General features: G+C 46.9%; 2 protein-coding genes across 5 annotated transcripts in view; both read right to left on the bottom strand.

The window, feature by feature from the left end:
- Nucleotides 1-23,297, bottom strand: part of LOC135378140 (uncharacterized) — a 97,219-nt gene that overhangs the window by 10,256 nt on the left and 63,666 nt on the right. The window lies entirely within an intron of this gene.
- LOC135378142 ((Lyso)-N-acylphosphatidylethanolamine lipase-like) overlaps nt 10,440-23,297 on the bottom strand; it is a 47,023-nt gene continuing 34,165 nt past the window's right edge. For 3 of the 4 annotated variants that reach the window (XM_064611049.1, XM_064611050.1, XM_064611051.1), the window contains exons 2-7: nt 22,450-22,601; nt 12,932-13,231; nt 12,082-12,345; nt 11,886-12,000; nt 11,456-11,645; nt 10,440-11,180 (exon numbers count right to left, since the gene is read on the bottom strand). In XM_064611049.1, coding sequence (XP_064467119.1) covers nt 11,016-11,180; nt 11,456-11,645; nt 11,886-12,000; nt 12,082-12,345; nt 12,932-13,231; nt 22,450-22,601 — 1,186 coding nt within the window. In that variant the 3' untranslated portion in view covers nt 10,440-11,015. The remainder of the gene's footprint in view (nt 11,181-11,455; nt 11,646-11,885; nt 12,001-12,081; nt 12,346-12,931; nt 13,232-22,449; nt 22,602-23,297) is intronic. The other variant, XM_064611052.1, reaches the window with a different exon arrangement.

The following is a 23,297-nucleotide window of genomic DNA, read 5'->3' as shown; positions in this document are numbered from 1 at the left end:
CTCCCGCCCCACATCGTTACCGTAACTGACCCGTTTCAATTTCGTAATTCTATTTCCAGTTAATAAATCTTGCGTCATTTATGATACCTTGTGTAACCTACTTGTATAACGTTGCTGTTGTTTCCATTTGTTGTTGCTGTTTTACTGCCTTTTTTTTTCTATGTATTATCTTTTTCCTCACTTCCTGTAACCCACTCCTCCCATGTAACGCCCGTATGGGACTCTTGGGAGCTCAGTAAATTGATTGATTGATTGACATGCCCTGAGTGATATTGTTTGCTGATCAAGTAAACTCAAGTCTTCAAAGTCGATTATTCTTTATTCTTTAGTGTAGCTATTTCGGTGGCAGTCAGTGAGTTCCAAACAGCAAAGCAGAAGGCGACGCGTGCTGAAGAACAGATAGTATATATGTACAACAACTATATTTGATTATGACGATTGGTAGTATACATATATAGTGTGTGATGATCAAAATAAGAGTCTCGACAATACAAAGTGCAAAGGGAATGGAAAAGAAAACAACAGCTATGTAAGCCTGGTTCATTATAATGACTTGCGTGAGTTGCGGCAAGATCAGCAATAAAGCATCCATTCCAAGTGTGCATTTCTCATAAGATTGTTTTTTTTTTACGTGAAAACGTTTGAAACGTGAAAGTTCGGTCTGGTAGCTAGGTCAAAATTTACGATGCAACGAAATTATGCAGAATTTCACGACGCAATAACTCGTTGGGTAATAAACCGATAGCAACCAACTGGCTAAATCCAGATAGCATACACGTGTATGCGGCGGTTGACGTAATCTCTGGGTGTGGCGTGCGCGTGCGAGAAAGACTGAAATATAGGGGTATGCGTATCTTGCGGGCAGTCTATCCACTATCTCACGAACGCGTGAAGCTATAGGACGCCGATCGAGGTGTCGTTGGAAGGCGCTTGAGAGGTTCTACCTGCACCTTAAGCGATATTGCCTTCAGCGACAATAACGAAAATTTTATTTATTTATTTCACATTGAGTGCCCACAAACAGCCGTTAGGCCAAATTTGCAAAGTTGAAATATCAATATCTTGCCAGAATGTCGGCATATTTGAAACTAAAATATGATCAGAATTGAAGGAAACGGCAATCAGAAGAAAGGGCGGCTCGAGAGGAACCCAAAAAGCTCCCAAAGTCCAGCACCAAGCGATCGAGAGTGCTACGGGAGCGTCGAAGAAGATTAGCGGCGGAGGCAAATTCGACTGCTGGCGCGCACAGCGAGCCCTTACCCTCTAGCAGCGGGACAACTTCGTCTTGTACGAGTGTGAAAGTGACATACAAAGACGATGGAGTGCATTCAGAGGAGGGTATCAGCCCCATGGAGGAGTCAGGGCCCGCCAGAGAACTCCAGGCGAAGCGGTGATGTGAGGCGGCGCGCGCCGCCTTCGCCGTGTCGTTCGAGGCGAACGAGTTTGGCTACGCCAGACATGTACAAGATACTCAAAAATGTATTTAAGATAAGATAATAAATACTGACGTTAGAATGTAATTAAGATAGAGTATAAATACATGAAAATTAAAGTAATTAAGATAGAGTACGAAATACTTCAAAAAGTATTTGAAATACAATTAAGATACTGTTTATCCTTGAACTCAAAAAGTCACCAGTCACAGGTCAATGCGGCGAGTCGCCGCTATGTGACATGAATAACCTGAAACCCGCGTACTATGCAAGCCGTCCCTGTATGATAGGAGTCATCTAAACAGAAGTCCCAAAAAGATGACAAAGAGATATCATATAACTCCACTAAGTATATGTGACCCAGAACAAATCAAACTTCTAGCAGGTCCCTGTTCGGCGAGGTCAGAATGCGGCATTACCACATTAGGGCACACATATTAGAACCTTCATCCGATTAGTACATACGGAGCAAGATCTCTAAATGGGGACTTCCAAGAAGGGCCAATGTCCGGGTCAAGTCCGAGGGACTCAGGAAATTTCCACTGAACACGCAAGATAATGGAAAGACGAGACACAGAAAGTTTGAGAGGGAGATCCAAAATATGTAATTAGAGTATTGAGTAGAAAATACCATAAAATGTATTTTAAATAGAGTACAAATACACAAAACAAAAAGTATTGAGTAGAGTACCAAAATACCGCAAATTGTATTTAAAATACAGTATTTTAAATACAATACTCCAAATACGTACAAGTCTGCGTACAGTGCTTGTACAGTGTGTCAGAGACGGGTTTTGGATATCGTGACGTGTTCATGTAAAATACTGCGGCTCGGACACAACTGAGCCCGCCACAATATATATTTTTTTTTTCAAGGAGGAAATGGAAGATATTAGGGCACCATCTTTTAGGACATATTCATAAGTGCAAAATACCGTCATGGAAATTGAACTTACAGTATGAGCGTCCCTACATCAGAAGTCATCTGTCGTTCAGGCTGCATCTCTCCCGAAGAATGAGATACGATGCACGAAGAACGAAAAAGTTAGAAGGGATCGAAAGTAAACTGAAGATCAGCTCCAGTGAAGGTGGTGGAGCTGGGTAATAACTACCTGATTGACAACAGCTTAGCTGTCTCTTAATAACGATAGTGTGCTTCTGCCAGCCTCAGAGCAACAATGTAAGGACACTTAAACTCACGTGGTGTTATGATTTACATCCCATGGTCCCCTAAAGCCTAAAGGCGCTACAAGTGCACAAGGTCGTCCGCTACGTTGAATTTCAACTACCAAGACACAGGAGCAAAAGCGTTCCCCAGGACAGCCCACCCTGGCTTCTACATCCCCGGCTATGAGCACCGAAACTCCTCACATTTCTGCATTGGCCCTCAAGACCCTGTTCCTGGCCCCGGTAATGTCCCCAGAAATCGAGCTCTGGGGGGGGGGGGGGGGTATTTGTATACGGATACATGCAGGGATTGGCATAAATACATTTTTTTTAGTATTTAAATATAAATACAGAATACTTTATTGAAAGGGGTATTTAAATACTCTTCATAAGTACTTTTCAATATGAGTATTTAAATACAATATATAAATACAGAAATTTAAATACCGTAACTACTACCATAAATACAGTGAGGAGGATGTCATCAGGAATTACAGAGATAACGATTATCATAACAACAAATCAGAAAGGGTAAATAGCATTTATTTGTTAGCTTATCATGGCAACTGTAATATTAGAATTTTATCGAAGACTGCATCTCTTAGGCGTCTTTTATTCTGCCGTACAATCAGATTTGCAAAGGAGACCAGCATCTCCACAGGTGCCAATGAACAAAGGCTCGTATTCAATTTGAAGATCACGCTTTGTACAACAAGGTAATCAGCCGCGACCATTGTCGCAACAACAGCGAGAAACCCGCCGTCTAAAATGGCTTGTCGCATGCATACTAGCTCAAACACTGCGCCTCAAACTCTCCCTTCTTCCCGGAAGGTCAAATGTACGGCAACTTTAAGACATGAGTCAGTATATTCGGTATTTACAAGAATAAATACCCAAACATTTGTATTTAAATACAAAATATAAATACATGTATTTATATTTTAAATAGTATTTTAATTACAATGTATTTAAATACTGCCCATCCCTGGTCATACATGTTTGTGGTTATACAAGGTGTTTTTCTAGCCTTTACAGAATTTTTATTAAAAAGCTACAAGAGCATCATAGGTGTCGTTTTTGCAGTTGAGTTATACGGCCACGCGGACATCCTCTGGAAGAGAGTATGTAACTACAAGGTGACTAATTACCTGAAATTCATTAATTAACTCTTTAATTAGGGAATTTCGGGCAAAATCGAGATAGCAGAACGGGAGACAATCCTCGTTAAGCTGCATCCTATCTTTTAAAAACCGTGAAAAGAGCGCGTGCCGTGAAATATTCATCGCCGAATTTCGGGATGCAAATGAGCCGAAACCGAAAAAGCGCGCGTGAGTAGCGCATCACCTTCGCCGACGGAGGCTTATCTAGGGCGGAAAGCGGTTTATCTGGCCAGCTGAGCGGCACCTACTCCAATAATCTCCATCGCTCCAAATCACGTGGCCCTCTGACGTGAAATGAGCGCTGTACTCCCTGCGTACCCGGTCGCCGCGCTTTTGGTCTCGGCTCATTTGCATATCAAAATTCGGGAATGGAATCTGCTATCTCGCTTATTAGTCATCTTGTGGTTGCACACTTTCTTAAGAAGGATGTCAGCCTGGCCATAGAACTCAACTGTAAAAACATCTAAGCTGCCTCTCATAACTTTTTATAAAAATTCTGTAAAGGCTAAAAAAAAAAAAAAAGAACTCTGTATGCATTGGTAGCACAATTGTATTGGGCAATCTCAGAAACTTCAGGGGGGGGGGGGTTGCAAAGAACCAGGCGGAGTGTAGGGAATCCCATCTCGGGCCCACATCGAAGATGGCTATCCAACGGCAACCCAGGTCTACACCGACGGTCCCTCTTTATCTGGGAGGTCGTCAAGCGCGTTTACAGTAGAGGGCACTTCCAAAGCATACGGGCTATCCCACAGCACTTCCTCCTCTGCAACCGAGCTACACACTATCCTCAAGGCCCTGCGACACATCACCAAACCACCAACGGAAAACTAGATGATCTACACTGGCTCTATAAAGCCACACTGTTCTCAACCAAGATGCAAGATCCGGCCGACGTGACAGCTTATCACATAACAAAGACATATACAATGAAGTAATAACCAAAGGTCACTCCCTCTGCTTCCAGTTGATTCCGTCACACTGTGGACTACCTAGGAACAAAGCAGCAGATAAGGCAGCCAGAGGTGTAAGCAGCAAAACAAGAAGATCCGGTATCCCCTTCACAAGATCAGGCGCCAAGTGCCTTCTAAAGACAACAACAGAAAGACAGACCAGCTAGCTATGGAAGACCGCCCTTAGACCATCGGGACCACCTCTATTTTATTGACCCTGACGCCACATCAGACATCCCATAAGGGATCGGGCGACCACTGCAGACAACCATCCACTCCGACTCCGCATCCGACTCCGCATTTTACAGGGTATCCCAGAAAACGTGTCATTAAATTATAAATTATAAAAAAAATTACTCCACCTAGAATCACGCGGTCAACGGCATTTGTTCTTACTAGTTTTTAAAACCTCCTGATGTGAATGTCATCTAACTTATGCCAGTTTTTACGAACTGAACCCGGAAATTTGCCAAGTAAATGTCGCTTTTTTACCCCGCCAATGTGGAGCGCGAGCCGAACTCAAGTTCATGATAATTGACACGGATATTGAGTAGCTATCCCATTGGAAAAATATCTGAACATCATGCGTTTCGGAGCCGCCCTCAGCCTAGCGCTCGATCACTTTTTGCGCGCCCTCGCTCTCTATCCGACAATAGGAGGCTGCTAAACTCAGCTCAAACTCAAAAATAAAGGAAGATGACATACGCCAAAGCAACTGTGTGGGCAAGTTGGTACATAGTAACACGAAGAAACAGCGCAAGGCTAGTCAGCGCTTAGTTTGTCTGCATCCTGTCCCGTCCTTGCGCTGTTTCTTCGTGTTAGATGACATACAGATCAGGAGGTGTCAAAAACCTAAGAACAAATGCCGTTGACCGCGTGATTCTAGGTGGCGTAGCTTTTGATTATAATTTAATGACACAATGACACCCTGTATATATACAGTTACTACTCAACAGCAACTTCGGCTTACCCGCCCAGACCTCCGCAGTCACTGCGAGGTATCTCAAGACACCCTCCACATCACCATGCAATGCCCAGAATTCTATAAGCAGAGAAGGGAACTTCAGCATTCTTTCCAGACCCCCCGACAACAGAAGTTTCTCCTTCTGTCACTCTCAGAAAAAGACAGGTATAAATAGGGTACAATAATGGGCTATTATACCTCTTTTATACCTCCTACTTCAGATGTATACCTTTGGAGGGTATAGAAAAGGTACAAAGTGCCGATTTATAAATCCAACCATGCACAAGGGTATAAAAGAGGTATAAAGCAAGGCTAACTTAACATATTTATACCTCGTCAGTCATCACCACGCGTCTACTCCCGGTGTATTTCATGTGTAAGGTATAGATCACCGAGACTATACCTCCCATGGTATAGGTATCACCTGAGGGTTCTTTAACGTGCGCCGAAATCTCGACACCCGGCACACTACACCTCCGGAGGTCCTACGCCTCGCGGAGGACGGAGTGTCTGAGCAACTTGTACCCTTCCACCAAGTTGCCACCGTCCTCGGCGATCTTGGGATCAGCAGGGGGACACGCTACCGACTGAGCCACCGAGGCCGGCCCAGAGATTTTTTTATACCTTTGTTTTTTTAGACCTTTAGTTGCGAAACGGTGTTGCATGTCCGCTCAAAATGACAGCATTGCAGCATGAAAAATAAGGGGTATGGCGAGTGAGCTAAGTCATGCGCGCGCAGTCATCTGACATTTACAGGTCAGCAAATACTGATATACTGCTGGCGACTTGGCAAATTGTGGAGCAGCCTTCGCCTGGAAAGCGACTCTACGGGTGAGGACGGCTAGATCTAATTATTGCAGATATAGATATTACGCAGCCCTAAACTCACCCTGTGATACCCTCTCAACAAAATAATAATTACGTGATCTCTTTGGGGCAGCAGTCATCTGAACTGCTAGCATGGGGTACCGGGGTATCTACTTCGGCCTCTGTGACCGAATTCCATTGGGGACACCAGCTTGCAACAACATATGCAGCACGTGTGCATGACTGACGGTGGACCCAGATCTCCGTTTTTATATGCTGTCAGCGCATCCTCGACCCATCACATCGCTCATCTACAGGCTACGTCTCACCGTGCCATAGAGCGGCCGACTACTGTTTAAGCTCGGCAGGGTTTCTTCCCCCAACCGCGTTCTATGTGGTGCAGTCGAAGACGTGGATCACATACTGCAAGACTGCCCGAGATACAGCGCACACCGTCGTACCCCTGTGTCATCGCTGGCCGGCCTGGATAATCACCCATGTTCCACCGAAAAGATTCATGGGTGCTGGCCTGGAAATCAGCTCATACCTGCATGCCATGCGCTCCCTTGTGCAATTCCTCGTCTCGATGGACCTCTTTGACACTCTGACGTTCTTTGTGTGTTTGTGTTTTCGCACTTGAAGTTCTCCCCCACTCGCTTCTTGGCATGTGTGCTTCACCAAAGTGGATTTCTAAAGTTTTCCCTTTCTTCTTTTCCCCCACACTCCTTTCCCTATTGTTTTGCATATATTGAGCCCTAAATAACGCGCCCTGGAGTAGCCAGTCCCGAGTAGTTTGGGACTAACATCTCCATTTTTTTTCTTTTACCAATCTATCACTGACGGTGTCGATTTCCAAAATGGCTTTTGTGACGCTTTTTGACCATCCCCATGTACATGGCACTTTGTCTAACAATAACTAAACTGAAAATGAAAGTAAGCAAAGTCTTCGCCAAACTTGAGATAGGTGGTTAACAGGTTGTTCCGGAGGCCATGTAGGCACTCCATGCTAGCGGTTCAGGTGGCCGCAGTGCCCCAAAGCGCTCTGTCTGCTCGAAATGACAGCGTTGTAGCATGAAAAACAAGGTGTATGGGGAAACAAGTTAAGTCATGCGCGCGTGGTCGTCTTTACCTCAATTCAGAAAAATATGACTCAGGTCGTTTTGGAAATCATCTCTTCAACGTCCAGGAATATTGCCATTACTATTTTCTTCTGACTCAGCCTACTCATCAGTGACGAGATAATCAAGTACGGAAGTCATTGAGCTGCGATGCCGACTGGTGCCTGCCATCTCTTCAGGAAAGGCTTGGTGGCCTGAGACACCATTCTAGCCTATGAAGTATCATGCGCTCTACTGCTTCTCCATAGCAACGTGTGTCAGAATGACGAGACAAAAATATGATGGGTCGGAGTAATCTTTTCCAGGCTTTAGTAAAGAACTTCCAGCTCTCGCGAGTGAGAGAAAACCTATGTATTGCCTATTTTTTGAACTAATGGCTTAGATCTCCATAGACAGCAGCCCAGAGATGCTGGTGTGCTGCCAGCTACGTGATGTAATCCCAGTAGATGACCGGCGATGCATAGCCGGAGGAGGAAAACGACATACTTTGAAATGGTGGCAATGTCTTTTCGGACACCCGAACGTTTAAATTGCGTGATGGCAACAGCGGGAGGACAACAGTTTACGCAATAGTTTTAGTATTTCATACTGGCCCCGATGTCGCTCCTGTCCACATACCACCCGAGTGACGTGAGCGATCTGCGTACCATGGCACTTCAGGAGTACGCCCAACTCTCCTCGGTCGGCCACCGTATCTGCCGAGGAGGAGGAGGAGGAGGAGTGTCGTTGGGAGGAACCCGAGAGGTCTGCCTGCCTGATTAGGCGGCATGTTTCTCGGGAAGGGAAAGATGTAGGAGAGGAGGAAAGGGTGAAGTGGAAGACCGAGCGGAATCCGCTCGGGGGGAGGATAGCTGCGTCCATGGGCCGACTTCAGGGGAACTGTGCCGGCATACGCCTATTACACATCTGAGGGAAACCCAGGAAAAACCCCAGACGGCACAGCCGGCCCGCGGATTCGAACCGCGGACCTCCCAGTCTCCAAGCGCACGCGTTACCGCTGCGCCACCGGAGCTGGTCACCGTATCTGCCTTCAGTGAGTACCCGGGCATACAGGGCTACACGGAAACACATGTGCTGACGCGGCTGCGAGACGCGCCGCGCTTGATGCGGCCACGCCGGTGCCCCTACTACGGCTCCCGGTGTCTGCGTGTCGCCTGCTTATACGGAGTCTCTGCGGCGACGGCACCCGCCAGTTTGTTGTAGACGCTATCCGTCCTAATGCGTTCCTGCAGTTCATCGACCCCTCACTGGAGTTTGTCATCGGCTGCCGCTGTACCCGCGAGGAGGAGACCCTTCTACATCGTCTCCGGCTGAACGTTGCCCTCACCCGTTAACTCCTGTTCAAAATGGGCCGCGTCTCATCTCCCACTTGCCCCTGCTGCGGTGTGCCCCTCCACTGCCATCATCGGGTGTGCCCCTCCACTGCCATCATCGGGAGTGCCCCTCCACTGTCAGCGTCACCACCATCATCGGGTCGTGCTCTGGCAACATCTCTCAGAACTTGGGTGCACGAACGAACGGACAAGCGTTTCCCTCGCAACACTCCTTGGCCCTGTGCAGCGAGCTAACCAGTGGAGAGTCACAAAAGCGGTGCTCCGCTTTCTGCGTAACATGGGTCTCCTGGGCTCCCTGTGAGCCCTGTGTTTCTCTCTCGAGTCTCGACCCAGTGGGCAGTCACCACAGCGCTCCTCCGCTTTCTCCACGCTTCGAACCTTGTCAACGCCTTGTGATTGTGTGTGTGACTTTTCAGTTTTAGTTTTGTGTTCTTCCTTTCCTTCCCTTATCTCCTTTGTTCTTAACATTTTTTCTTTTCCTTTTCTTTTCTTCTTTTCCTCCCTTTTCTTTACTCCCCCTTTTCTCCCATTTCCTTCTTTTTTCTTTTCGTATTTTTCTTTTTTCCCCTTTTCCTTTTCTTTTCGTCCCCTTTTCTTTCCTTCTTCCCTTCTTTGCCTTTTTTGTTTGGAATAGCAAGCCGACCTTCGTCTGGCTGACCTTTCCTTTCTTAAACATATCCCCCCCCCCCCCGACGTCTGCCTCTAGTTATACACACGAATGTTGTCGAACCCGTTTTCTTCTTCTTCCTTTCATTTTCTTGTAAAGCGCATTTCTTAGTTCTGCACATCACGATGTCCTGTTATTTTCTGTCTGCTCTCCACGTAACTTCACACCTATTTTCATGGTATCGACAACAGCTAGTAGCAGCACTACCCTAGGCGGCGACATGAAAATACAGCCAATTGGACACCATGTTTCTAGTGGTACAGTATTTAGAAATACAGAGAAATGAAAGTGCGCGTTAAGAAGCAGCTCCAGAGCGCAGGAAGCGCGCTCCTTTTTACTAAACGGTGTCACTCCTTTGCCGGAGCGTGGCGCTCTTGATGAACCCTCACTAGGGTGCCTGAATACTAGCTCCCTCTGTGCTCTCTCACGCTCCAGCTTGCAGGACGGAGCGCGTAAGTGCTGCTCCTGCTCCGTGACGTATGGAAGAAGGGGAGGCTGGAAAACCTATGAGCTGTCTTGGAAAGTACGTCTGGGCGCGTATCGCGCTCGTAGCTCTGAAAGACCGTTTAGTAGACGCACCGGAGTACGACGGGCAGAGACCCAAAGCGTTGGGTAGAGCCGCTACACAACGCACCCAGAGGCTCATTAGGTTCGTCTGCTTGCAGCTGCTATTCGGAGATATCACGCAATGAATCACTTGGAATGGCGTTGCACCGACGAAATGCTTGTACACTATGCTGTGTGCACACAGCGGGAACGAACGTTTAAGCCGTGACACCTTAGAGATTTTTTTAAGACAACGAAATATCACGTTACACATGCTCTGAAAGAAAGCACGCTTATTTGAAGCAAACCATAACTTTATTGTACTTGCACTTTCTTGCAGTGCATGGCGGTCAACAAGGCCTGTCTAAGTTCCGGAACCTGAATAAATATTCGGGATATGAATCTTGCACTATACGTGACTCTCGTCATATAACAGCGCTTCTACAGCATATTCTTTCTCCAGGGCATGTTTCTAATTATAATGCGTACTGTAAGAGATCAACTCGCACGATAATACATCTAAAAACGAGATAGACTGATAATGATAAAACAGCAAGCACAAGTGCACTATGAAGTGGACAAACTCAGTGACACTGCTTCACGTTTGTCCAAGAGTGTCATACGGAGCACTGTACACATGAATTGAAAAGGCATAAAAACGCATGGCACAGCCAACTTGCATGACTATAGCCGTGTTCAGTGTAAGAACGACATTGAGATCTGCATTATGGAAGAACGCTCTCCCTTGCTGACATTGAGGCCACGCATCCCGTGTTACGCTTTGCAAGCGCTGTTGGTCACGCTGTTGGTCACGCTGTTAACATGGGTGCACACACACACACAAGGTACCGTACTTAGACTACACACGACTATAGTTGTCGCATGACCGTCACTTCTGTTTGTGCAACCTCGTGGTTTTCAGCGATGATCTCTTTCTTGCGCTCAGCGTCCGCCATATCACAGACTTTGACAACGATTGCATTGTACTCTTCAGGCTTTTCCATGTGCACGTTGTGGCCGCAGTCTTTCAGGACCTATATGTACCAGAAGTTTTCAGGACAACACGTTTCGTCACGTTTCAGGGCAACAGGGATTCGTCGATAATAAACAGACGGTAAAAAAGGGGGAAACTGGCGAATGAAAGATGTCATACTTACGCTTTTCAACAACAACAACGAACAATATTCTGACGATGAACACACATGCACACAATTGTATACGCATGTACAATTTTGAGAGACGTTTCCTGTTACATTTTGTACTCTGGACGGGTGAGAATATAGATCAATGTGCATGCATAGGGCCTTACCTTCAGTTCAACATAGGCAGTGCTCTCTCTTTGTTTCTTAATAAACACTGCTGGTGAACGAGTGATGAATGATTTGTCACCGTAGAGGAACGTCACCGGAACCTCTGGAGACAGTTGCAGGAAGCGATGCATCATAGGGTTTTTTGTCCAACCGAAGAAAACACATAATTTCCTGAAGGCCTCCTCTCCCCTACATAGCAGAAAATAATTAAAACGAATGCGCCTTACCTCCTCGAGACAGGAAACTTTGATGCGTTGTTTGCAATGTCAAATCGTTAAAAAGCTCTGTGCAATCAAGGAAGTCAAGATGGAAAAAGATGAAGTTAGCAGACATGACTGTCGTTGCACCGTGAGACGTTTTAACGACTTTAAATGCTTCCTTTCTCTTAGTGTGTATATGTACTGGCTAGCTGACCGCAGCAGTTCTTACGTAGGCCGCCTGACGTTGCAGTGGTACGCATAGTTTGGAATGGCCCCTTTCTCCTTCACAAAGTGACCAAAATAAACGTCTGCTTCACTAATAGCCTTTCCAAGAACGATAGGACCTGTGAGTAGGAGTGATTATAAGTGATTACGTCGAAAATGCCGTCGAAAAAAAACAACAAAAGAACACGAAAATGCGTTACCGAGATGCCCTATTGCTCTGACTCCCCAGAAGGCATTGGTATGGTTCAAGAAATGCTGGATTGGTGGAGCCCAAAAGGGCAATTTCTTGCTTGGACGTTGTCGAGAAGGGTCGAACACGGGAAATCCCCAAGGGTCCTCGAGTACAAGATGTGCCACGTGACTAGGGTACTGCAAGCTGTAGGACGCTGATAGGAAGCCGCCCAAGCTGTGGCCTACCAGAACGAATCGCTCGAGGCCCATCTTCTGCCGCCACATCTCAATGCCTTAAACAACATTGAGGCATATTAGTAATTAGAAATGCACCTACAAGCAGAAAATGCACGAAGGAAAATACTTCATAAAAATTCAAATGATAATAATAATAACTGCGGTGGAAACAAGTCAACATTCCCGCGTCTGTGGTTTATTGCAAAAATTCCACACTGTATTTTTTGTGGGACGTAACACCTCCTTGCAGAAGTGGCAGATGCATCTTTCCTACATTACGTCTACAACATATGGCCTCACACTGCTCTTTTTTTTTCCAAAGCCTATACACAGTGGAGCATCCGCATGCTGCAGTCGTTGTTGGATACCCCTTTCCTATTTCTGTAACCTCCCTTCTGTAATATGACGCGTGCGCCAATGAGGTATAAACTATGATCAATGAGAGGAAGACGGGGAGTTGGTGATGGTTCCTATCGCAATACTGCAGCACTCACAGTTGAGAGTCTGCAGAAGTGTGTCTATTCGTCCCAACCCAATTGTCCTGTCTGACTGCTGCAGCGTTGCGGTATAAACTATATGTCCTGTCTTCTTTACCGTTTCGCACTTTGACTATGCGTAACGAACAATAGTGTCCCCACTCACTGTTGACCATCTGTTGCTCGATGAGCCAGGCGTCATCTCCCAGTGCGGGCCTAGAGCTGCGTCCGAATCCCAGAAGGTCTATGCAGTGGACGACGCGCCGCCGTGAGAGAGCTTCCAAGTTCATGACCCAGAGAGCTGAACCACAGCCCAGACCATGCAAGAGCACCAGAGGCAACGGTGACTCCGCGCCTTGGGGAGGTTCTGAGGGATCCATGGTAACCGTCCACAGTCTGCACGGACTCGAACTGTCTCCTATCCAGCCAACTTCCACATAGCGTGACTGGTACTTCTTTTTCATGTCTGCGTATGGGACAGGAAGATGTGAATGGAATGCTGCTAGTAAAATGTGCTCGCGGATGCACCGTTATGCTCCATCATCTACCTTTTGGATTCAATAGGAGTCGTCCTTCAGAGGGCCCCCGTTTGCTCGCTCGTGTACCCTCCGTCATGTACCATAGAGATATGTCACCTAATCGCGTTGCTATTCTCCCTCATAACAGCACGTTCTCTTTCAACTTTCAAGCCAGCATGGACGTGTCAAAACTTGGCCAATATAGGCGCCCATAACATAGTTGGTCGAATCCACGAAGCGTTATAAATGGTGTGAGGTAACTACTTACGGACAATCCAATTGTCAAATAGCCGCAGTAGCTAAGCAGGTTATAAGTTAATATACGTAGCTGTAACTCAGCGGTAACTCGGATTTGAGCAAATGTAACGTTTCAACTTTTGCATTTGAGCACTTTTTGCTCATGTGTTTTTGAGCAGTACACTGAACTCCGTGACCAAGTGCTACATCAATTCGTCGTCTACCTTATGTATTGAAGGGCTTTGCGGTCAGTACCCGACTTACGGAAATAAATTTTCTTTTTTCCAATGCAATGCAATACACGCACTTGACAAGGAATACGCATCACGAGCAAATTGCAAAGCACAGTGGTTGCGCAACATATGGCGAATTCGGGTGGTCATTTCGTGGCAGCACGGCCTAGCGCTCGGAAACTGCTAGGTCGGCGCCCGTGCTGGATCACGTGACCGGCGTTGCCCCCCGAACATGAGTGAGTCGCTTGGACCACGCTAGGGGCATCGCGGTCGCTCGTCTTCGGGTTCTGTCGTCTGCTAACCCATGTGAACTTGGACGTGCGGGCCAATGAGGGCTATCGTCACCCTCGCGGTGCGGGTGTGACGACACGGGATATACACGTAGTTGTGCAATCCGCTGCCCGGTCGCTTCGAGCCGGGCGGAAAAAGTGCTAGCTGACAAATTCCTGGCGCTCGGAAGCGCCACACAACACACGAGATTGCTACGTTTTTACCAAGCGAACGCAGTTGCTCGGAATCTGTCAAAAAAATCTACCAGGAAATGACCACGCCAATTCGCCAATAAGTAGTATGCACTGTTTTTTTAATTACGAGAAACTGTAGAGACAGCGGCGTAGACAGAAAAATATTTCGGGAGGGGGTCCTATGGGGAGTTTAAATGGGAGAGGAGGATTTCCCCCTCGTTTCCCTCTCCCAAATGCACTACCAAAGGTACCATTTCGGGGGGGGGGGGGGTGAATAGGTATATTGTAAAAACACGAGTTTGTAATAATAAATATGTTGTACAAAACATGCCTCTGTAGCCTAGCACGTTATTTCCTGTCCTGTATACGTGTCCTAGATAATGATTTGGAATGCACCCTCGCACGCGAACAGCTGCCTCATTTGCATGCACATCAGCATGCCAGGGCACGTTCTAGCGCAACGTCAGGACATCAAGGTATGACTTGGGGGGAGGGGGCATGTGTGTGAAGAAAAAATAAAATATGGAGATATCTGGCGTGATATCAGAGCCTGGTATGACATCAAGACATCAAGGTCCGAAATTACAGCCTGCTGTTAACATCGGGATTTCCTGATGTAGTTTTTTTGATAGGGATAGTTACAATTATAAATCACTTTTGTAGAAAAGTAACTAGCTGTTGTAACTAGTTACTGCAGTTAGTTACTAGTTAGTGCATCGTACGCTATCGCCTTTGCGCACGTAAGGTGTAGCTAAGATGCACTAAAACTCATCTAATAGTGAATTTTAGTGCATCGTACGCTATCAACTTTGCGTACGTAAAGGATACCGTTGGTGGTTCTGCGCACGCGCAAACAATAAAGAGAGCTTCGCGCATTGCGCAGAACCACTACGCTATACCTTACGTACGCAAACGCGATACCGTACAATGCACTCAAACTATCTAATAGCATCCCTATGTCACCGCGATCGTTTCTCTTATCTGTCTTCTGGTGTGTTTTCTTCCACTTTTTCCCCTTTAGGGGAGGAAGACGGCGGGCAAAAGCACAGACGATATTGAATTGTTATGCTTGATAGATGAACAACAACAGCAACTTTATTGAAATGAGGATGAGTGGAACTCTATGCCATACTTTTATTTCTCCAGCAAATCGCTGATTTTACCCCGCGGGAATGGGTCGTGTTCACTGACTCTACATCTGCGCTGCAAGCAATTGAAAATTCTTGCATCTGAGGCTCATCCGCACCATTGGTGATGGATGTGTTAATGGCTTACAACCTTGTCCACGAAGCAGGGCACAGGCTGGTTCTCCAGTGGGTTCCAGCCCATTGCGGTGTCGAAGGGAATGAACAGGCCGAAAGCGCCGCAGAAGCAGCTCTTTCGTATCTGAGACGGACGCGTATTGCGCTGCTGAGAGGAGATCGTCGTTCCGAACTTCGACGCCTCGTGACTCCCCTGGCTTCCCTCCAATGAACCGCTGACATTCTCCCCCCAGCCTTGCTGAGCAGAGTTGATCCAGCGCTCGCTTTCCGCATGCCTCGACATACCTCTCGTCAAGATGCCGCATTATTTCATCGAGTGCGCCTCGATGCGGCTTTTACAGCGCAGTGGCGTTACCGCTTGACAAGTTGACTCTCCCCAATGCTGTCACTGCGGTGCTGTAGAGGATCTAGAGCACATTCTTCTCCATTGCCCACACTACCAACCTTCCCGAACCGTACTCTCAGGATCCCTTAACGAGCTGGACTCTTGCCCCCTCTCTCTCACAAAATTGCTTGGTCCCTGGCCACATCCAGCCCATCAACGCTCTGCCCTCAGAGCTCTCTTCACCTTTCTGGATACCATAGGACTTCGATCTATATTGCGAAGGGGCTCATTATTTCATTCATCGCATCATCACCAGCAATGGGGTAGAGTATCGCCCCTGGTGATGAAACTCCCCATTCATCATCTCACAATAACGTTGTTGTTGTTGTTGTTTGATGACGAGTGGGAAGTTCCATCGCCAAGGGCGATATCCCTTACCCCATTACTGGAGGTGATGTGGTGAAATGGAATATGAAGTCGCCTCACAGTGAGGACCGAAGTCATACAGTGTCCAAAAACTTTAGTAGTGCTTTTAGGCAAGAGCATTGGTGGGCTGGATTTGGCCATGGACCAAACAATTTTGACAAAGCGAGAGGGCGAGAGTCCAACTGATTTAGAGACACTGGAAGTGTGGATCGGAAAGGTTGGTAGTGCGAACAATGAAGAAGGATGTGCTGTAGATCTTCCAGATCACCGCAGTGACATCTAGGAGAGTCAACTTGTCGCAAGCGGTAACGCCACTGAGCTGTAAAAGCCACATTGAGTCGCATCAGATGAAATATTGCAGAACCTTGACGAGAGGTGCTGCGTAGCATCCGGAAAGCAACTCTTGCAAGCATAGATGGGGGAGAACGTCAGTTGTCAACTGTCGGGAAGCCAGGGATGCCACTAGATGTCGAAGAATGGAACGACGGCCTCCTCTCAGCAGTGCAATACTCGTTCGTCGCCTAGGTGAGAGAGCTGCTTCTGCGGCACGGTCAGCCTGTTCATTCCCCACGACACCGCAATGGGCTGGAACCCACTGGAGAACTAGCTTGTGTCGTGCTTCGTACATATCCTGGTAAGCCATTAACACATCCGTCACTAAGGGTGCGGACGGGCTTCGTATGCCTGTGTTCTCAATAGCTTGCAGTGCAGATTTGTGGAGTCGGTGAATACTGTCCATTCTCGCGGGCTACGTGTGCGGTGTTACGTGTGCGGTGTTACGTATGTAACACCGCCGGAAGCTACGAAGCCAGCATAGCTACGAGGCTCGGGTTTGTCATCTGTGCTATTCTATAAAAGTCACTTCCGGGGCGGTATCGAACTTTCCTGAGGAGCGGGTGACGGCGATTATGCGCACGCAAACGGAGTGTCGAGCTGTTTCTCTTTCACGTAGAACCTCAATCGGGAGTTCTCCAGCTTCAGCGGGAACCTGCTGTGTTTCAGCCACTCTTAGAGCCAAGGCAGCGACGAAGGCTATACGAGCAAACAGGCTCCGAAGGGTATTTAATGGCGTTGTGGAAATCCTGTGCAGGACTGGAAGGCTGTAAAGTACAGTCGCCCGTACTGTACTTGAACGCTGTGAACTGCTGTGTGAACTGCGAGAAGGGGGCGCCGATCACAGCCCCATCCTGACCCAGAAGATGTCGAATAGCGGGAAGCCATCGCTGCACTTTGGCTTCAAGGTGCTTAATGTGGCGAGTCCAGCGTAGATCCGAGTCCATGACCACTCCAAGGAAGCGATGGAAACGTACAGGCTCAGGCTTCTTGGCACCGGCCCACAGAGGGAAATTTGTCCTAGCTTTGTGTGTGAACGGAAGCTCGATACCAAGTCGGTCTATCCCTAGTTGCGTAAGGTACTCGTGGATGTTATTTAAAGCCATTTGCAAGCGGCGCCTGAATGGCAGGTCGTGGTTTTCCTACTGTCCGAAGGGTAACGTCATCTACGTACACAAAGGACGACACTTTTCGAGGAATTATCGATTTTAGTCCCGCCATCATCACATTAAAGAATGTCGGACTCAGGATGCTCCCTTGAGGAACTCCGTGACGAGCATTATGCTTAGGGCTGCAAATATTATGCCTGGAGGCAAAGTACCCACCCCTATGACAATGCGGTATACCTGCGAGCGTCTCAGCGAAACTGGCAAATTTCATTCGGGCAAAAGGAAAAGATATCGTCCAACTACATCTGCCGAATGTCCCAGGGCCTGGGGTTACCCCAATGGTCCCATAATACCTTAAGACCGCAGGCTCTGTGGTAACCCCAGGAACAAGTTTTGCTTACTTTTTTGAGAAAGCCACGGGGGGGGGGGGGGGCTAGGGGGGGCTCGAGCCCCCCCCTACCTGCCACAGGCCGATCCACGCAAATCGTGCAAATTCGATGAGAAAAAAATATATATGGGGGTGGGGTCCAGCGTGACGATCGCAAAAGTTTTTGCACACAAGCAGCAGCACACATGAATACCTTTGATGCTATGAGATTTTCGGGCTACTTCAAATCTCGTGAGGCGGCCTCACGGCTCATGACACCCCATCTCGCTGTATGCACAAGCATGAGTGTGTGAGCGTACCCAGCATCAGCAGCGTGCGTGTGTGTGTGTGTGTGGGGGGGTTGTATTGAGCCCCCCACGAATAGATGAAACATCTATTAATTGCGTAGGTTACAAGCTTTCGCCCAGTGCCTGGGCTTATTCAGGTGGATACAGCTAGAAGTCTGAGGAACGCTTATATAAAGACCAGAAAAATAAGCGACAAGGTCGTTACCCGAGACAAGGAGAGAGACCCAACGCACAAATCACGCACATCAAACGAACAGTTCATTAAAACAATAGCTGTAGGAGATGCGCGCATGCATGCCGCCCCAGCTATACCGCCTCCGCCTGCGACTCTCCACAGCGAGCTCTGGTCCAACGCCAGAGCTTCTGAGACCGTATCTGTTTAGATGGCGAACAACAGCGAAGTCGAGTTATTGACTGTAGTGAACGTTCCCGCTATTACATCTGAGCTTTTGCAAAATCAACCTCACAGACGCAAGGAACGCAGGCTTTGGGTTCACTCGCTGTGGCGACAGCGCATTCTTTTCCTGTGAACAATTCGCAGGTTGAAAAACGTTAGCCCCGCTGCGACATACCTTTCAGTCAACGACGCCGGCAATGCTCTCCGTGCGGGAGGCCGAAAGAAAACAAGAACGTCACGCAACTTCCATTGACCTCCTGATTGGCTGAGGATGTGCGGCATCTGCCAAAAATCGTGCACTGCGCAGTCGACGGAAACCGGAGGCGGCTTTTCCCGCCCCGCAGCAAAAGTTTACCGCGCCGCGCTCGCATTTCCGCGCACATTCTCCGCATGTAGGTACGCGGCTTATGAGACGCCCGCTGCATTCCTTCTCAAGGTCGCGCCCTCATTGGTTCTTAGGGAGTGACGTGATCTCGTTTTTCCAGAGAGGGAATTCCGGCATACTCTCAACATAGTCGTCTGCTCTTGACATGTATTCCATCGAATAACAGCCAAACGACGCCACTATTTCGCGTGGGATTTCCAATACTGTGGTGTAGTGGTTCAGGAGGAATAAAATGACACTATAGTTTCGAAATCGACTGGAACGATGTGACCCTCCCTTTAAATGCACTGAACATCCCCGGTACTCGTCGGATCTTGCCCCATCGGACTATTTCCAAACCTGATACAAAATTTGAAAGGAGAGATCCTCGGCTTTATGACTCTAGGCCGCGTTCTTCCTTGTCCGGCCGATAACTTTCCAGCACCCCCTCGTACACATCGTGGCGTAATCGAATTTTATCACAAATACAAGGAAGGTCTCGTTTGTACTCTCCTCGGCATACTGGGTGTCAGAAGTAGAGCTAGACCTACATAATAATAAAAACAGTGATGTATAACTCAACCTCAACAGCTGCGCTTAAATTTCGCATTACCGACTATCGTAACCAGTGTATTGTAAAATGGGCAAAAGTCTGGCACTTTTAAGGTTGTTTCCCAGAGCCTCCGTTGTTCTATCATTGGCGATGAATCAACTAGGCCTGGATCATTAGGATACGGGAAGTTCACAAGAAATTTATTATTTTCAATTTTGAACTTTTCAGCGTGAGCGAGGGCGAGACTACCTCGCAAACTTGAGCGTGAGCGACAAGGAGAACTAAAGAGAGAAATAGTGCGTGAGCGAGAGTCAGAGCGAGAGCGAGAAGTGAAAGCAGGAAAATGTCAGCGTCGTACAAATTCTAGTTATCGTAATACAGGAGGAGATAGAAAGGTGGTGTGTTTCGACACCTTTTTGGGCCCCAATGCTGGTGTTAGAAAAACACATTAAGGGAGTTAAACCCTCTTTTCTAAACCGCTCATTGAAAAAAATAAAAAAACTATTTAAATGTCCTAAAACGAGCACGTACTTTCAGATATAAATTGACTTCACTTACTCGGAATGACTTAAATCGGACTTCGATCATTATTGTGAAGAGGCTCATTCTTCCATTCCCCACATCATCACTAGCAATGGGATAGAGTATCGCCTCTGGCGATGAAACTCCCCATTCATCGTCTTAAAATAAAGTTGTTATTGTTGTTAAATTGCTAAATTTAATTTGCTATGCAAATGAGCCGAAACCAAAACCACGCGCTTGTCGAGCACTAAAAGAGCGGCGGACTTTCGCGTCGGAGTGCCACGTGTTTTGACCCAGCTGATTGTTTCTTTTTTAAATCCGTGTTGGCGCCGCGAAACAACTGTGGCTATGAGCAGCGTACAGACGTGGGCAGATGGAGAGAGGACAGCAGGAAGGAGTGGTAGGGGGAGCTGATTGGAGTAAACGCTGATCTTTTGGCCAGACAGACCGCTTGCCGGCCCAGATAAGCCGCAGGTCATGTCGTGTCTGCGCTCGAGAAGTGCGTAGTTCTGGTTTCGGCTCATTTGCATATCAAAATTTGGCGATTTATATCTCAAAGTACGTGCCCGTTTCAGGATTTTTTAAAAAGAGGGTGGCGTCAAATGATGATTGCCTCCAATTCTGCTGTCTTGTCATTTCCCCGAAAGCATCTAATTAATAAGGTAATTAATGAATTTTAGGTAATTAGTCGTCCAGTATGTTACATGCTCGTTCCCACAGGATGTCCGCGCCTTGCCGCATAGCTCGCCTGCAAAAATGGGATCAGTGCTGCTCTCACCTAATTATATTAAAAAATGTGTAATCGATAAAAATATGTAATGGATAAAAATATGTAAGGGATAAAAAATATGTAAGGGATAAAAAATATGTAAGGGATAAAAAATATGTAAGGGATAAAAAATATGTAAGGGATAAAAAATATGTAAGGGATAAAAAATATGTAAGGGATAAAAAATATGTAAGGGATAAAAATATGTAAGGGATAAAAATATGTAAGGGATAAAAAATATGTAAGGGATAAAAAATATGTAATGGATAAAAAATATGTAATGGATAAAAAACACACACAGGCTGTATACGCGATATGTTGGTTCATGGAGGGCGCTGTTTACAATTAATTGCATTCACAATGTTGCACGCTGTGCAGCGTATGAAACGATCTGTCTGGATATTTCGAGTATCAAATAGATCCCTACAGAAGCGCAACACACGAATTGCTGCTCTATATACTGAACTGAATCTTTCGATAACGATAATAGGTGGTTTTATGTCGCGAGACAACCATATGATCATAAGCGACGCCACAGTCATCGGCTTGTGGATTGATTTTGCCCGTGTGCCTTTGCCTTTGACGTGCGCCGAAATCTCAGCACATCTCGCGGAAGACGGTGGGTCTAAGCAACTTGTACGTTGTACCCTGCCACCAAGTTGATGCCGTCCTCAGCCGGGTTTGAACCCACAACCTTGAGGTGAGTAGGCGGACACGCTACCAACTGATCCACCGAGGGCGAACTCTCTTCCTTGACACCGTGAAGTAATAATACCGTCTCTTGGGACAGATGAATATTCTCACGTGCTTTCGTGAATAGCATGCACCTTTCATGCGTCCTAAGTGCACAAACATGCGCGCTTCAGTTTATGTTTCAGCTCGAAAGGCTCCGCACAAAGTCGCCTCTTGACTGAGTGAGAACCGACTTCCACATTCCAGAGAATGAACTTTTTGGTGGCTAATCCTTTTGGCTAGAAACAAAAGAAAGCCCGAGTTACTCGAATGGATAAGCGATGCATTAGGAGCGTCAAATCTCTCAGAATTCTCTGACCTCTGGACGGAATGGAAACATTTGTTTCAACTAAACTCGCAATGAGATGCACCTAGTACATAATTGATTCAGAAATTCAAATAACTATAAGAAAAGCCGTCCTGAGACGTAATCCGAACTGCTATCTGTCATTTTCCTAGTGTAGCGCTGTGATGCAGCAGATACTAAACCATCTCTCAGTCCGCGGACAAGACTTGTTCTGCAACACATTAGCTCAGTAGAGCCGCAAGTACGATGTATTCTATAGCAAATGCGCAGCGACAAAGAAAAAAAAAGTTATTCTCCATTTATGTTTCTCCAGTTCAAATCCTAATTATCTGACTAAAAACATCGAGGAAACTATCATTTACGCCGCAGATTAGAATTCACAACAAATGACATCAGCGTACCAGCTTTTCGACGTCGCTATGTCACTCAGTTACATAGAAAAAGAACGCTAAACTCACAGGAAAAAATCTTCCTTTCAGCATTGTCAAGTTCCTCTCTTGAGGAAGGACACCAGCGAAGGCGCTTCATGGACACAGAAGTGAGAACTTCGTTGAGAAACCCTTGCAGAAACTTGAGCAGAGTGGAAACGTTCGTTATGGAGATCCAGCGTCTGTAAAGTAAATATGCTACGTTAGGAAGGAGTCGTTCATTGCCAGTGACTGAGCGGAAAATAACATTCGAGCCGAGTTGGTAGGAGGGTGCATGAAAACAGGAGATTTCAGGTACACGGGGATGAAGGCTAGCGAGAAAGACATAAGCCTTCATGCATGGCAGTGTAGGAGAGAGAGCCCGAGCGCTCAAGGTACCGGACGCCAAAGTGATTATGAAATATAAAAGGGACCTTGCCACATCAGGTTGTCGTGTCTTTTTTCGCATGACTACTTTCCTTTGAAATATGCCTGATTGGTAGAACAATGGCTAGAGATAGATGGACACTTGAGGGTGTGCATGGTGACGAACATGAAGCATCAAGTGTGATGGACGCATGTTCCTTTCCATTTTTTTGCATGGACTCTTCTATGTAGGAAAGCCTTGTAAAAACCTCCCAGCAGTGCACGTAACAGCATCAGTTGCCCTTGCTGTTGTCTCTGTGTTCTGAATCGGCACGTTGATGGCGAGTAAGCACCAACGTTCAGACATAGACCCAGCATTGTTCGAGGAAGCCAACATGAGTGGCTTGTCTGTTTCAAGCTCCTATACCGTGGTCGACGAAATGCCTCACGCAATGCCCGCCAAGCACAGGACTGAGACAGCGACTTCATCACCTCACCTTACCATCGAAAGTGTTGTGCGGGGGAGCGACGGA

This window comes from Ornithodoros turicata, chromosome 1, assembly GCF_037126465.1.
Source record: "Ornithodoros turicata isolate Travis chromosome 1, ASM3712646v1, whole genome shotgun sequence".
NCBI classification, from domain to species: domain Eukaryota; kingdom Metazoa; phylum Arthropoda; class Arachnida; order Ixodida; family Argasidae; genus Ornithodoros; species Ornithodoros turicata.
Note: the sequence above shows the minus strand (reverse complement) of the source record. Positions and strands in the feature narration are given on the sequence as shown.